This window comes from Coregonus lavaretus, assembly GCF_964263955.1.
Source record: "Coregonus lavaretus genome assembly, chromosome: 11".
NCBI lineage: Eukaryota > Metazoa > Chordata > Actinopteri > Salmoniformes > Salmonidae > Coregonus > Coregonus lavaretus.
This window is the reverse complement of record NC_139998.1, coordinates 54,747,341-54,762,919: the sequence shown is the minus strand read 5'-3', so window position 1 is coordinate 54,762,919 and position 15,579 is coordinate 54,747,341. Positions and strand designations below refer to the sequence as shown.

Sequence of the window (15,579 nt, the reverse complement as noted above, 5' to 3'; positions counted from 1 at the left end):
AACTATGCCCACCAGCAGAGATGGACATTGGTCCAATACTACAGTGCCCAAAAGCAGCACGAGCACAAAACGGTTGAGATGAAGGGACAGGTGGAGAGAACCAGGAAACTAATGACAAAAGCCGACAAAGACAAGTTATCTACAAACGGGAGTGCACAACTTGATAACATGCATGCAGTTTTGTTGAACGTTACTCAAAGCAATAATGTTCTAGTCCAAATACTGCAGGCCAAAGACGATCAGTTAATGAACACAATGACCAAGTTGGATGACAAATCAGCGGAACTCATTGAAGTCGCTGACCAAATGAATGATGAGAGAACCCAGGTGATGAAGATGGAAATATTGATTTCTAAGCAAGCGGAGGAAATCTCATCACTGAATCTCGCTCCGTACTCAAGACCTCTACCTGCAAACCATGACAGATATGTATGAGGCCGAACGAAGCAAGTGCGACACTCACGTGTCTAAAATAAGTACTCTAAGCGCTCAAGTGGACTCTGCTATGCAGCAGAATTCCACCCGTAGGGACCATCTGGAGGAATTCCAGAACAGTCACGCGCTACAGCGTGACTACCCAGTCAAGCAACCAAGCTCGTAACCGGAGCTCGGTACACAAAGGAGTGAAGACGACAGAAGGTTTCAGACGTTGCCTCTCTCAGGTGTCCCTCAGTCTTCTCCTCTTGGCCATTCAGCACAGAGTAATGTGGCACCTCCTCGCCAACAATGCCAAAGCTTGGTTTCTCCTCTTCGGCCCACAATTCCCCACAGGATGAAGCCAACCCTCTCTGCGCACTCAGCACGAAACGCCTTGACAAACTCGTCAAAATCTTCTGCACATTTGACCCCGTTCCAGGTAAGCCAAACAACACTGAGACGTTCCTATCAGACATAGAGGATGACCCGAACGCTACGGATTCTGACAGGCTTTACCTGTTGAAGCGAACATCAAATGGACACGTGACAAGATTCATTCATATACAACAGCAACACGTGCAAAAAGACTATGCTAAACTTGCCACGGCCTTGAAAATAGAATTCAGTGGTTCTGCGACTCGTAAACACGACAGCTGGCTAACACTCTCAAACAAGCTCGGAATGAACACCCACAAGCTTACTATCATAAGCTTCTTTCAGCTTACGTTGGGCTACTCACTGAAACAGGAATGGAAGAACTATTACCATTCAAACAAATGTTTTTCTGTCGAACACGTTTGCCAATCTCAGACCTCAGAGAGCTTGCGAGCACAGCTTTTGAGGCATCAAAAGTGCGCAGCGCTAAGAGCCCTGTAATCTCGGGGTTTGAAGATTGAACAGGAGCACTCACTCCAGTTAGAGGGTGCGTTATCAGGTATTGAAGCGTTGAGTAATGACACACGACAACGGTTTCTACCACGAAACCTGTAGAGCCAAACTAACAGCAAGGGATGGGGTTCTCCACTACACAGGTGGAGGTGGTAGGGAATCGATGGCTGGTTAACAACCCGCTCACGTCCACCACTATGACTTACGAACGCCATGACTCAACCGCCCAACTGAACCTGCCCAACCAGACTGTTTTTGCACACATACTTTTGGTCATGTAGTGCAGGTCCTTGTTCAATAGCCTACGACATGTTGTTGAAATGTTGAAGCTTATTACGATAAGCCTACTTCAAAACCAAATGGCACATAGTCACAAAGGTAAATGGGGTGTTTGTTAAAATATATTTTTAAACAAAAAAATGAATGGAGCGCGTTTTTAGCTGAGCATGGGAAAGGATGTTGAGCGCTGGAGCGGTGCACAAAGACCACTTGTCTGTCGGCCCTGCGTTAAAGAACATAAGTGGTTAAAAAAAATTGTGATAAATAAAAGTATACCAGTTTCATTTAAGGACCAAAGGATTGACAGCCGTCCCATATAGATTGCAAAATAGTTGGGAAGAGATTTTTGACGTACCGATTCCATGGCATAGTGTTTATGAACTGATATGCAAAACGACGCCGGGTTCGAAACGTTGAATTTTTCAATTTAAATGATTGTATAAAATTATTGCTACCAATAGAATGTTAATTATATATGGGGGATACAATCTTCCCAGCTCTGCAGATTTTGCTGCGAAGAGACAGAATCATTAGATCATTTGTTTTGGTACTGTCCATTTGTAGCTTGTTTTTGTACACAGGTCCAGGAATGACGAAAGGATTGCAGTATTTACCTGGAGCTAACCCTGCAGATAGCACTACTGGGTGATCTGAAAAGTCATAGTCAATCGATCAATAATATAATAATACTTTTAGCAAAAAAAATGTATTTTCAATTCACAATCTGTAGAAACAATGAGAATAGAAAGGTTCAGAACTTTTGTAAAACAACAAAGTACAGTTAAAAAATATATGGCAAATAGAAATCCAATATGGATGGTGTTAAGAGATAGATGGGTGGTGTTGAATGGAGTTGAAGGATGGGACTAATAACAACTAACAACAACTAATAACAAGATAACTAATGTAAAGCATACTGTGTCCATAATACGTAAATAGGTTTTAGGTTGAGAGCTTTTGTGAAAGAGCTTTTGTGAAAGAGCACATAGAAGCAATAGAAGCAAACCGGATGGACATCATGAAAATGATCAGAGAGGTTGAGGGTAGAGGAAGTTCAGGAGTAAAAACAAACTAAATTGAATTATTGTCAAATTCACTGTGTCCATAAAATGTATATACAGTGGGGAAAAAAGTATTTAGTCAGCCACCAATTGTGCAAGTTCTCCCACTTAAAAATATGAGAAAGGCCTGTAATTTTCATCATAGGTACAGGTCAACTATGACAGACAAAATGAGAAAAAAAAATCCAGAAAATCACATTGTAGGATTTTTAATGCATTTATTTGCAAATTATGGTGGAAAATAAGTATTTGGTCAATAACAAAAGTTTCTCAATACTTTGTTATATACCCTTTGTTGGCAATGACACAGGTCAAACGTTTTCTGTAAGTCTTCACAAGGTTTTCACACACTGTTGCTGGTATTTTGGCCCATTCCTCCATGCAGATCTCCTCTAGAGCAGTGATGTTTTGGGGCTGTCGCTGGGCAACACGGACTTTCAACTCCCTCCAAAGATTTTCAATGGGGTTGAGATCTGGAGACTGGCTAGGCCACTCCAGGACCTTGAAATGCTTCTTACGAAGCCACTCCTTCGTTGCCCGGGCGGTGTGTTTGGGATCATTGTCATGCTGAAAGACCCAGCCACGTTTCATCTTCAATGCCCTTGCTGATGGAAGGAGGTTTTCACTCAAAATCTCACGATACATGGCCCCATTCATTCTTTCCTTTACACGGATCAGTCGTCCTGGTCCCTTTGCAGAAAAACAGCCCCAAAGCATGATGTTTCCACCCCCATGCTTCACCGTAGGTATGGTGTTCTTTGGATGCAACTCAGCATTCTTTGTCCTCCAAACACGACGAGTTGAGTTTTTACCAAAAAGTTCTATTTTGGTTTCATCTGACCATATGACATTCTCCCAATCCTCTTCTGGATCATCCAAATGCACTCTAGCAAACTTCCGACGGGCCTGGACATGTACTGGCTTAAGCAGGGGGACACGTCTGGCACTGCAGGATTTGGTAGGCTTTGTTACTTTGGTCCCAGCTCTCTGCAGGTCATTCACTAGGTCCCCCCGTGTGGTTCTGGGATTTTTGCTCACCGTTCTTGTGATCATTTTGACCCCACGGGGTGAGATCTTGCGTGGAGCCCCAGATCGAGGGAGATTATCAGTGGTCTTGTATGTCTTCCATTTCCTAATAATTGCTCCCACAGTTGATTTAATCAAACCAAGCTGCTTGCCTATTGCAGATTCAGTCTTCCCAGCCTGGTGCAGGTCTACAATTTTGTTTCTGGTGTCCTTTGACAGCTCTTTGGTCTTGGCCATAGTGGAGTTTTGAGTGTGACTGTTTGAGGTTGTGGACAGGTGTCTTTTATACTGATAACAAGTTCAAACAAGTGCCATTAATACAGGTAACGAGTGGAGGACAGAGGAGCATCTTAAAGAAGAAGTTACAGGTCTGTGAGAGCCAGAAATCTTGCTTGTTTGTAGGTGACCAAATATCTCAATTAGTCTGTCATAGTTGACGTGTACCTATGATGAAAATTACAGGCCTCTCTCATCTTTTTAAGTGGGAGAACTTGCACAATTGGTGGCTGACTAAATACTTTTTTTCCCCACTGTAGTATGTATAAGCTGGAAGTAGAGGCCTAAGCATTGTTGTTCACTAGTTTACTCCAATTAGGGAAGGGGTGGTGGGGTTGGAAAGTAATAAAATGAAATATATTTAAAAACAGGATATGTAGAGTGGGGAGAACAAGTATTTGATACACTGCCGATTTTGCAGGTTTTCCTACTTACAAAGCATGTAGAGGTCTGTAATTTTTATCGTAGGTACACTTCAACTGTGAGAGACGGAATCTAAAACAAAAATCCAGAAAATCACATTGTATGATTTTTAAGTAATTAATTTGCATTTTATTGCATGACATATGTATTTGATCACCTACCAACCAGTAAGAATTCCGGCTCTCACAGACCTGTTAGTTTTTCTTTAAGAAGCCCTCCTGTTCTCCACTCATTACCTGTATTAACTGCACCTGTTTGAACCCGTTACCTGTATAAAATACACCAGTCCACACACTCAATCAAACAGACTCCAACCTCTCCACAATGGCCAAAACCAGAGAGCTGTGTAAGGACATCAGGGATAAAATTGTAGACCTGCACAAGGCTGGGATGGGCTACAGGACAATAGGCAAGCAGCTTGGTGAGAAGGCAACAACTGTTGGCGCAATAATTAGAAAATGGAAGAAGTTCAAGATGACGGTCAATCACCCTCTGTCTGGGGCTCCATGCAAGATCTCACCTCGTGGGGCATCAATGATCATGAGGAAGGTGAGGGATCAGCCCAGAACTACACAGCAGGACCTGGTCAATGACCCGAAGAGAGCTGGGACCACAGTCTCAAAGAAAACCATTAGTAACACACTACGCCGTCATGGATTAAAATCCTGCAGCGCACGCAAGGTCCCCCTGCTCAAGCCAGCGCATATCCAGGTCCGTCTGAAGTTTGCCAATGACCATCTGGATGATCCAGATGAGGAATGGGAGAAGGTCATGTGGTCTGATGAGACAAAAATTGAGCTTTTTGGTCTAAACTCCACTCGCCGTGTTTGGAGGAAGAAGAAGGATGAGTACAACCCCAAGAACACCATTCCAACCGTGAAGCATGGAGGTGGAAACATCATTCTTTGAGGATGCTTTTCTGCAAAGGGGACAGGATGACTGCACCGTATTGAGGGGAGGATGGATGGGGACATGTATCGCGAGATCTTGGCCAACAACCTCCTTCCCTCAGTAAGAGCATTGAAGATGGGTCGTGGCTGGGTCTTCCAGCATGACAACGACCCGAAACACACAGCCAGGGCAACTAAGTAGTGGCTCCGTAAAACTAATCTCTAGGTCCTGGAGTGGCCTAACCAGTCTCCAGACCTGAACCCAATAGAAAATATTTGGAGGGAGCTGAAAGTCCGTATTGCCAAGCGACAGCCCCGAAACCTGAAGGATCTGGAGAAGGTCTGTATGGAGGAGTGGGCCAAAATCCCTGCTGCAGTGTGTGCAAACCTGGTCAAGACCTACAGGAAATGTATGATCTCTATAATTGCAAATAAAGGTTTCTGTACCAAATATTAAGTTCTGCATTTCTGATGTATCAAATACTTATGTCATGCAATAAAATGCAAATGAATTACTTAAAAATCATACAATGTGATTTTCTGGATTTTTGTTTTAGATTCCGTCTCTCACAGTTGAAGTGTACCTATGATAAAAAATTACAGACCTCTACATGCTTTGTAAGTAGGAAAACCTGCAAAATCGGCAGTGTATCAAATACTTGTTCTCCCCACTGTATATATTTGCGAGAGAAAAAAAAACATATGGGGGATTGGAAGTGATGCAGACAATTACATTGATGGAAGTTACAATCTATCTGCAATATTAAAGCTGATCTACCCCCTAAAAAAATATATATATATATATATATATTTTTTTTAAAGACCGCTCCATCAGCGATGAGTGGGATTTCCAACTTCTCAATTCTGCTCAACTCTGCTCTGCATACTCTGGTTGGTATTGTGTGGGTGTATAGCAGTCAAAATATGCCTTGCCAACAAATACGAGTATCGGACGAGTCAACAACATTATTTGGGTATGAGTTAACAGAGTATTAACTCTTCACTGGACAGTTACTTTGAAATTGTAAGGAAAAAAATTGTCAATATGCAAGGAAATGTCAAGGTGAATAAAATGCACGAGAAACTTGAATGGAATAATCCATGCGGCAGGGATTTCTCTTATCATCAAAAGCCTATAGAATACAACCGACAGAACATACTGTACATATTTATGAAAACATGTTCAGTTATTTCTCAGAACCTTGTTTGCGCTGGAGTTTTGGACGGCTTTGAGTTTGTCCTGAGCCGGTCGATTCTGCCTCTATTCTTAGCTTTTTATCTACTAAGACAGTAATGTCAACGGATTTACAGTATGAAATATGAAACATGAAGACATCACTCTTTTATGATGCTGGATTCTCCGGATACACTAAGTGAAACATCTGGTAGCCTGATGGACACTGCTCTGTGGTCTCCTCTTTGGTCTCCTCTGTTGTCTGCCATGCAGTCTTGTGTCTGTCAACAGCAGTAGCAAGCAATAAGGGCTTGTTAGCAAATGCTGTAAAGTAATTGAAATTCCAAGGAGAATTGACATGGCCATGGTTTGGCTGATTTGGCAGCTAGCTAACTTTCTGTCTCCAGCCTGGTTCCACACAATGCGCTGCTGATAGAATGCATATGATTCCCTGCAAGAGGGGGGGAAACTCATTCAACTAGCTAATGTACATTTATAGCCTAATACAGTCAAGATGAACACAGTGCACTCGTGTGATGTTGTCTGTTGCATACATAAAGGAGTCTGTTTTTGAATCAGTTTTCTATTTTATTTTCATTTTCTTGTTTTTAAAGAACATAAACTCATTAACATAAGCTCTGTCCAAGTTTCATGATTTTCTCAAACGCTTAAAACCAAATCGTTCATGTCTAAATGGATGTTAATTAATTAATCAATCATGTGCACTCTCTTCTATTCACCAATCAATAATCTTCCTCTGTTTATTCCAGTCACTTCCTATCACGTTCGTTGATTGCCGGGACGGACCAAGGCGCAGCGTGATATGCATACATGTTTATTATAACGAATAAACAACGACAAAACAATAAACCAACGACACGTGAAGTCCTAAGGTAACACACAACAAACCTCACAAGGAACAAGATCCCACAACCCACTAGTGCCAAAAGGCTGCCTAAGTATGGTCCCCAATCAGAGACAACGAGCGACAGCTGCCTCTGATTGGGATCCACACCGGCCAACATAGAACTACACATCCTAGAAAACCCACATAGAATATGCACAAACAAAGAATACACACACCCTGACTCAACATATAAGAGTCCCCTGAGTCAGGGCGTGACACTTCCCTCTCTTTGAAGTCCCCTGTAGCTCAGTTGGTAGAGCATGGCACTTGCAACGCCAGGGTTGTGGGTTTGTTTCCCATGGGGGGCCAGTATGAAAATGTATGCAATCACTAACTGTAAATCGCTCTGGATAAGAGCGTCTGCTAAATGACTAAAATGTAAATGTAAATGACTTCTTAAGGCATCACTCAAACGCATTGGATGAACTTCCTTTGGGTTGTCATTTCAAAGGGGCTTGACGATGGAATTTAATTGATCAGATATGATCTGCAGGGGATCTTATGTTTGTTTTGTTCCTTTGAAAAGCTGGTCTTCCTCTGACTTTGTGCTCCGACTTGTCAATATGGAGCCACTCCAAACACCCCCAGCTATTAACAAATGCATTGTATACTGTAGATTGGCCGGCTCCTGGATGGAGCAACTCTCCATGATCCTTTCTAGAGTGTCATATGACATCTATTGACTGGCACTGACCTCAAAGGCCTTTAAGCTGCCATCAGATGACGTTCAGAGACACCCCTGAGTGACGTTAACTTTGGTGGTTTATGCTCATCTGGCAGCAGATCAAAACCAAAATATCAGGGAAGAGTAGTGAAAAAACTGGGGTGAGTGTCGGGTGCATGGCTCCGGGATCACAGTCACGCTCCGTTGGGCTTCCATCAAGCCAACATGTGTTGATACAGATGAGACTTGGTTAGGTGTTGTCGTCCTAGCAGTTGATTGTGAGTAGTTGGCCCGACCATCCGAAAACTTACAGCTCATTTGTAGCCAGTGAACTCACATCCTGGTAATGTGGTGCAATTACTGACTAACATACTTTAATGCCAGGCCTGGTTTGGATCAAAGCACCTTGTTATCCTTGCACTCTAAAACATTATGGGTTCAAAATAACCCAGCACTGGGTAAATAGTGGACAGAAAAAACATTGGGTTATTTTTGACCCAGCCAGTTGGGTCACTTAGTTGGGTTATTGAGCTATGATCCACCGGGTCAGCTTAGAAGACTGGTGTGGCTTAGTAGCGGCGTGGCTTTCAGATAGTTATTTTTGGCCACCTGTGATAGTTACATTTGTACAAACAGTGTACAAACATAACTTAAAACATGAAAGACATTTACTCTCACGGGTGGACAAACATACCTATCTGAAAGCCACACCCCACATTTTAATATAAACTTAATAACATTATTTAAATATTATAACAAAGTGGTAACTATCCCAACATTGGAATGTGCATAGGCACTTGAGGAACTCCTACTCTTGTGTAAACCTCATTGAAGCTACAAACGTTTTTTTGAGTGTGGACAATGGCCTGATGGCAAACGCATAATCAAAGTGCTATTCAGGTTTGCCATTTTCCCAAACAACCGATTATTTCAAACACCTGTATGTGTCCAATGGAAACCTATATATACTGGTGAAATGCAGTGTTTGACATGAAACCCTGATGAAGGCAGCTTGCTGTTGAAATGTTGGTGAATAAATTATTGCATTGGCGCTATAAGAGTCTGCAGCTTTTCTTTTTCTTTTAAAGCATTCTCCCAGACAAACATTATTTCATTTGCTGTTATCATAAGCGGCCATGACTGCAGATCAAAAACGTACACTGCATCGCAGTGGGCATAAAGGGCACTGGGAAATGATCATCTGCATGTTGTGATGTTTCATAATGTGCACCAGCTGGCACAGAGCGTTCTGAGAACCATATGTTTCTTAGAGTTTGGTGAGATCGTGGTTGTCCTGTGTTTACTTTGCATACAATCTCCCCACAGCATTCTGGGAATGGTGCAGGATAGTTGCTTGGCTTTGGAACATTCTCAGCACATTTACGGAACTTGACAAAAAAAAAACAATTTTCATGATATTTCATTACTTTAACAGAATGTTTCCTAAAAGTTCAAAATTGTTACATTTAATTTCAATTTTATAGGTTTGAATGTTACTTATGCCGTGTCACAATAAAAAAAGAAATGTGTTTGCATGATTAATGCTTAAGTAAATTAATTTCTATGTGTCCTATCTGTGCTTAGACTTAAAAAACATTAAGCTAGCAGTGTTATTAAAAGTCTTATTGACAACATTCTGTGAAAGTTTTAGGGAAACTTCCAAATAACCTAGAATTTCTGTTCTCAGTGCGTTAATGAAAACGTTCAAGGAACCAGAGTAAAATGTTCTCAGAACATCCCTGCAAACTAAAAATAAATGTTCCCAGAACAGGGAACATTTTCACTTCTGTTCTCAAAACGTTTTAAAAAACATACGTTCAGGACATTTATGGCTTCGTTCCCACAACCAATGTGAAACCAAAAACATACGTTCCCACAACTTCCAAGGAACCAAATGTGCTAGCTGTGTCTTTTTTTTATGGGACAAAGGTAAAGCATCTCAGAAACTTAAAATCGGTCCCACTGAGCTTTAAACAGCCGGTGATTCAAGTTTAGCCACTCTCAGCTTTCTCCCTGTCTGTTTCTGAAAATCATCATAGCAAAATGCTGGGAACATTATTCTGTTCAAAATTAATAATCACACATTCCGACATTATCAACAGAGGGCAGTGGAAAGACACAGCAGAGTGCCCTTTACGCTTCACATATACTACCAAAATATTCCTTTTTATTTTATATCCTTTTATGATCCTGCACTTTATATTATACTAAATTACTTTTGCTCAATACAAAAACATGTTACAGAAAATAATTTTTTTCTTGCATCTGCAGGCTTCGTATCTAAACAGGATGACATCCAGGTACAACTGCTCCTTCGCTGACAGCTGGGACTGCCCACAGGAGGGGATGTGTGGCAACTTGACCTCTGACCTGAACGGCAGCGCAGGGCTGGTAGATGCATGCCTGACCCAGGAGGAGTACCTAGAGAAGTACCTGGGCCCTCTGCGCTCCTCCGTCTTCCTCCCAGTCTGCCTCACCTACCTGATCATCTTCCTTGTGGGCGCGCTTGGCAACTTGCTAACCTGCATCGTCATTGCTCGCAATAAGGTGATGCGCGTGCCCACCAACTACTACCTGTTCAGCCTTGCCGTGTCTGACCTGCTGGTGCTGTTGCTGGGCATGCCTCTGGAGCTCTACGAGATGTGGCAGAACTACCCCTTCCTCCTGGGCAAGAGCGGCTGCTACTTTAAGGTTTTCCTATTCGAGACGGTCTGCTTCGCCTCCATCCTCAATGTGACGGCGCTCAGCGTGGAACGCTACATCGCTGTGGTGCACCCCCTGCGCGCCAAGTACCTGGTGACACACACACACGCCAAACGGGTCATTATGACCGTGTGGGGGATCTCGATGCTATGTGCCGTGCCCAACACCAGCCTGCACGGCATCTTTACCCTGCAGTCGGCAGCAGGGGGCACCACCTGGAAGGAAATCCCAGAGTCAGCCATCTGTACGCTGGTCAAGCCCCGCTGGATGTACAACTTGACCATCCAGGTGACCACCTTGCTTTTCTTTATGCTTCCCATGTTGACCATCAGCGTTCTCTACCTGCTCATCGGCCTGCAGCTCAAATGTGAGAAGATGCTCCTGGTGATGGAGGCTGAAACAGGCCTGGCGTGCAACAGCTACTGCAACGTCCGCAGCCAGCAGCAGAAAGCCCGGCGTTGCCAGGTCACCAAGATGCTGTGTGAGTATTGCTGCTATCGCTTCCACTCCCTCCCCCAGCCACTCCCTCCCCCAGCCTAAATTCATAGCCATTGAATAATCCTTTTTGAGAAACACTTAGTCATGTGTCTGGAAATAGATTACTGACCTGTGTGCTAGACACTAATGTGGTTATGTTTTTTTTTTCTCACTATGACATGGTCAGTCTGCCAACCATCAGAAAAACAAATGGCCTGATCAGGTCAGATCTCTCACAATATTTACAGTATAGAGTATGATTTATACCTTTGTGTGTTAGTTGGTCTCAAGTCAGTTTGAATTGGGCCTAGCTCAAGACTGAGATAAGTTGCTTGAAGAACTTGAATGTAAAGTATGTATGCAACAGGTTTTTGTACAATGAATTGAGACTGATTGGAAAGTACAACTAAGTTAGTGGAGACAATAGTAGAGTAACTGTACAAAGCAACTGTTCAAACATTCCCCATTGCACCTTTTTTGATAACTCCAACTGCACTTTTTTTCAACTGCAAACCCCAAGAGAATTTGATAAGATAAAAATAAATTTGTCGAAAGACAGTGGCCGTATCCTTTGTCAATATATTTGGGATTGTGTCCCTCGGGCATTGTAAAGAACAGCAAAAAGCAATGGTTGTGAAATGATCAAAGATAAAGACTCCAAGAGGGGGTAGATAAGCCTAAAGACAGCCTGACTAATATACCCAGTGTAATGCATTTGATTGATGTCTGTTCAGCGTCTTTAGAGATGTTTTTAACTGAAAATACCCAGTTCTATCCCTTATAATTTCCTTTGGCAAGTCTTTAAAGCAAAGAACCAATAAACAATATACAGCGCATTCTGAAAGAATTCAGACCCCTTTACTTTTTCCACATTTTGTTACATTACAACCTTATTCTAAAATGTATTATTGTATTTTTTCCCCTCATCAATCTACAAACAATACCTCATAATTACAAAGCAAAAACTGGTTTTTAGAAAATTTCGAATCTATAAAAAGAAAACCCGGAAATATTACATTTACATAAGTATTTAGGCCCTTTACGCAGTACTTTGTTGAAGCACCTTTGGCAGCCATTACAGCCTCGAGTCTTCTTGGGTAATGACGCTACAAGCATGGCACACCTGTATTTCCACTCATTCCTCTCTGCAGATCCTCTCAAGCTCTGTCAGGTTGGATGGGGCGCATTGCTGCACAGCTATTTTCAGGTCTCTCCAGAGATGTTAGATCAGGTTCAAGTCCGGTCTCTGGATGGGCCACTCAAGGACATTCAGAGACTTGTCCCGAAGCCACTCCTGCATTGTCTTGGCTTTGTGCTTAGGGTCGTTGTCCTGTTGGAAGGTGAACCATTGCCCCAGTCTGAGGTCCTGAGCACTCTGGAGCAGGTTTTCATCAAGGATCTCTCTGTACTTGGCTCCGTTCATCTTTGCCTCGATCCTGACTAGTCTCCCAGTCCCTGCCGCTGAAAAACATCCCCACAGCATGATGCTGCCACCACCATGCTTCACCATATGTGCCAGGTTCCCTCCAGACGTGACACTTGGCATTCAATCTTGGTTTCATCAGACCAGAGAATCTTGTTTCTCATGGTATGAGAGTCTTTAGGTGCCTTTTGGCAAACTCCAAGCGGGCTGTCATGTGCCTTTTACTGAGGAGTGGCCTCCGTCTGGCCCCTATACCATAAAGACCTAATTGGTGGAGTGCTGCAGAGATGGTTGTCCTTCTGGAAGGGTCTCCCATCTCCACAGAGGAACTCTAGAGCTCTGTCAGAGTGACCATCGGGTTCTTGGTCACCTCCCTGACCAAGGCCCTTCTCCCCGATTCCTCAGTTTGGTCGGGCTGCCAGCTCTAGGAAGAGTCTTGGTGGTTTCAAACTTCTTCCATTTAAGAATGATGGAGGCCACCATGTTCTTGGAGACCTTCAATGCTGCAGAAATATTTTAGTACCTTTCCCCAGATCTGTGCCTCGACACAATCCAGTCTAGGAGCTCTACGGACAATTCCTTCAACCTCATGGCTTGGTTTTTGCTCTGACATGCAGGTGTGTGCCTTTCCAAATCATGTCCAATCAATTGAATTTACCACAGGTGGATCCCAATCAAGTTGTAGAAACATTTCAAGGATGATCAATGGAAAGAAGATGCACCTGAGCTCAATTTCGAGTCTCATACCAAAGGATCTGAATACTTATGTAAATAAGGTATTTTTGTGTTTATTTTCAATACATTTTCAAAATTTTCTAAAACCCTGTTTCCACTTTGTCATTATGGGGTGTTGTGTGTAAATTGCTGAGGAAAAACAATTATTTAATCAATTTTAGAATAAGGCTGTAATGTAACAAAATGTGGAAAAAGCCAAGGGGTCTGAATACTTTCCGAAGGCACAGTATGTTCTTTGTTGTGGAAAATAATCACTATACTATTAAAAATCAAAGTTCTTCCAGAGTTTTTGTAGAATCAAGAATGACTTTATTACAATTTCAACAAAGCCAGGCTAATCTGCAGATTAGGCCCCCCTCTCTCTTTTTGTTCCCCATCTATATAGTCCCATTCTCATCCCTTCTAGCTCAAAACCCCTCCCTCTTCAGTTTCCCGCTCTTTATTGCTCCGCCCACTTCCGTTGTCTGTGATGGTGGCTAAATTCGACTTTCATTCAGTTCAGAATCAATAGTAATACAATCAATCAATCCCTTATCTTACAAAAACACTCATGTTTAGTTTAAACTCTGTTCAACCCCAGCTCTCGCAACCTTTGTTTGAGGAGAGATGCATTAGGATTTTTTTGTGCAGTGTGAACACTCCAAAGGAACTCAGACACCTCCAGAGAGCCCCCGAAGCGAACCGAACTGAGACCATCTCGAGAGGTGGTCTGAGTTCGGTTCGCTTGAATTCCGCAGTCTGGTTCCCTTTTATAGGACAATGTGAACGCAAAGCTCCCCAGGTTCACTTGTCATTATTCCCGCTCCACACACTAGACTACTGCAACACTGTTTCCCCTGCCATAACCCCTCACACTAGACTACTGCAACACCGTTTCCCCTGACATAACCCCTCACACTAGACTACTGCCATAACCCCTCACACTAGACTACTGCCATAACCCCTCACACTAGACTACTGCCATAACCCCTCACACTAGACTACTGCAACACTGTTTCCCCTGCCATAACCCCTCACACTAGACTACTGCAACACCGTTTCCCCTGCCATAACCCCTCACACTAGACTACTGCAACACTGTTTCCCCTGCCATAACCCCTCACACTAGACTACTGCCATAACCCCTCACACTAGACTACTGCAACACTGTTTCCCCTGCCATAACCCCTCACACTAGACTACTGCAACACTGTTTCCCCTGACATAACCCCTCACACTAGACCACTGCAACACTGTTTCCCCTGCCATAACCCCTCACACTAGACTACTGCCATAACCCCTCACACTAGACTACTGCCATAACCCCTCACACTAGACTACTGCAACACTGTTTCCCCTGCCATAACCCCTCACACTAGACTACTGCACACTGTTTCCCCTGCCATAACCCCTCACACTAGACTACTGCAACACCGTTTCCCCTGCCATAACCCCTCACACTAGACTACTGCCATAACCCCTCACACTAGACTACTGCAACACTGTTTCCCCTGCCATAACCCCTCACACTAGACTACTGGAACACCGTTTCCCCTGCCATAACCCCTCACACTAGACTACTGCAACACCGTTTCCCCTGCCATAACCCCTCACACTAGACTACTGCCATAACCCCTCACACTAGACTACTGCCATAACCCCTCACACTAGACTACTGCCATAACCCCTCACACTAGACTACTGCAACACTGTTTCCCCTGACATAACCCCTCACACTAGACTACTGCAACACTGTTTCCCCTGCCATAACCCCTCACACTAGACTACTGCAACACTGTTTCCCCTGCCATAACCCCTCACACTAGACTACTGCAACACTGTTTCCCCTGACATAACCCCACACACTAGACTACTGCAACACCGTTTCCCCTGCCATAACCCCTCACACTAGACTACTGCAACACTGTTTCCCCAGCCATAAAGCCCTCACACTAGACTACTGCAACACTGTTTCCCCTGACATAACCCCTCACACTAGACTACTGCCATAACCCCTCACACTAGACTACTGCAACACTGTTTCCCCTGACATAACCCCTCACACTAGACTACTGCCATAACCCCTCACACTAGACTACTGCAACACCGTTTCCCCTGCCATAACCCCTCACACTAGACTATTGCAACACCGTTTCCCCTGACATAACCCCTCACACGTTTCCCCTGACATAACCCCTCACACTAGACTACTGCCATAACCCCTCACACTAGACTACTGCAACACCGTTTCCCCTGC

At 43.5% G+C, this 15,579-nt stretch overlaps 1 protein-coding gene across 1 annotated transcript in view; it reads left to right on the top strand.

Moving 5' to 3' along the window:
• Positions 1-10,294: 10,294 nt before the first annotated feature.
• The window catches only part of nmur1a (neuromedin U receptor 1a), a gene marked incomplete at both ends in the record, with an annotated part of 31,980 nt that continues 26,695 nt past the window's right edge, over positions 10,295-15,579 (top strand). Inside the window, one exon of the mRNA XM_084172259.1 lies at positions 10,295-11,189. Within this exon, the coding sequence (XP_084028385.1) occupies positions 10,295-11,189 (895 nt within the window). The remainder of the gene's footprint in view (positions 11,190-15,579) is intronic.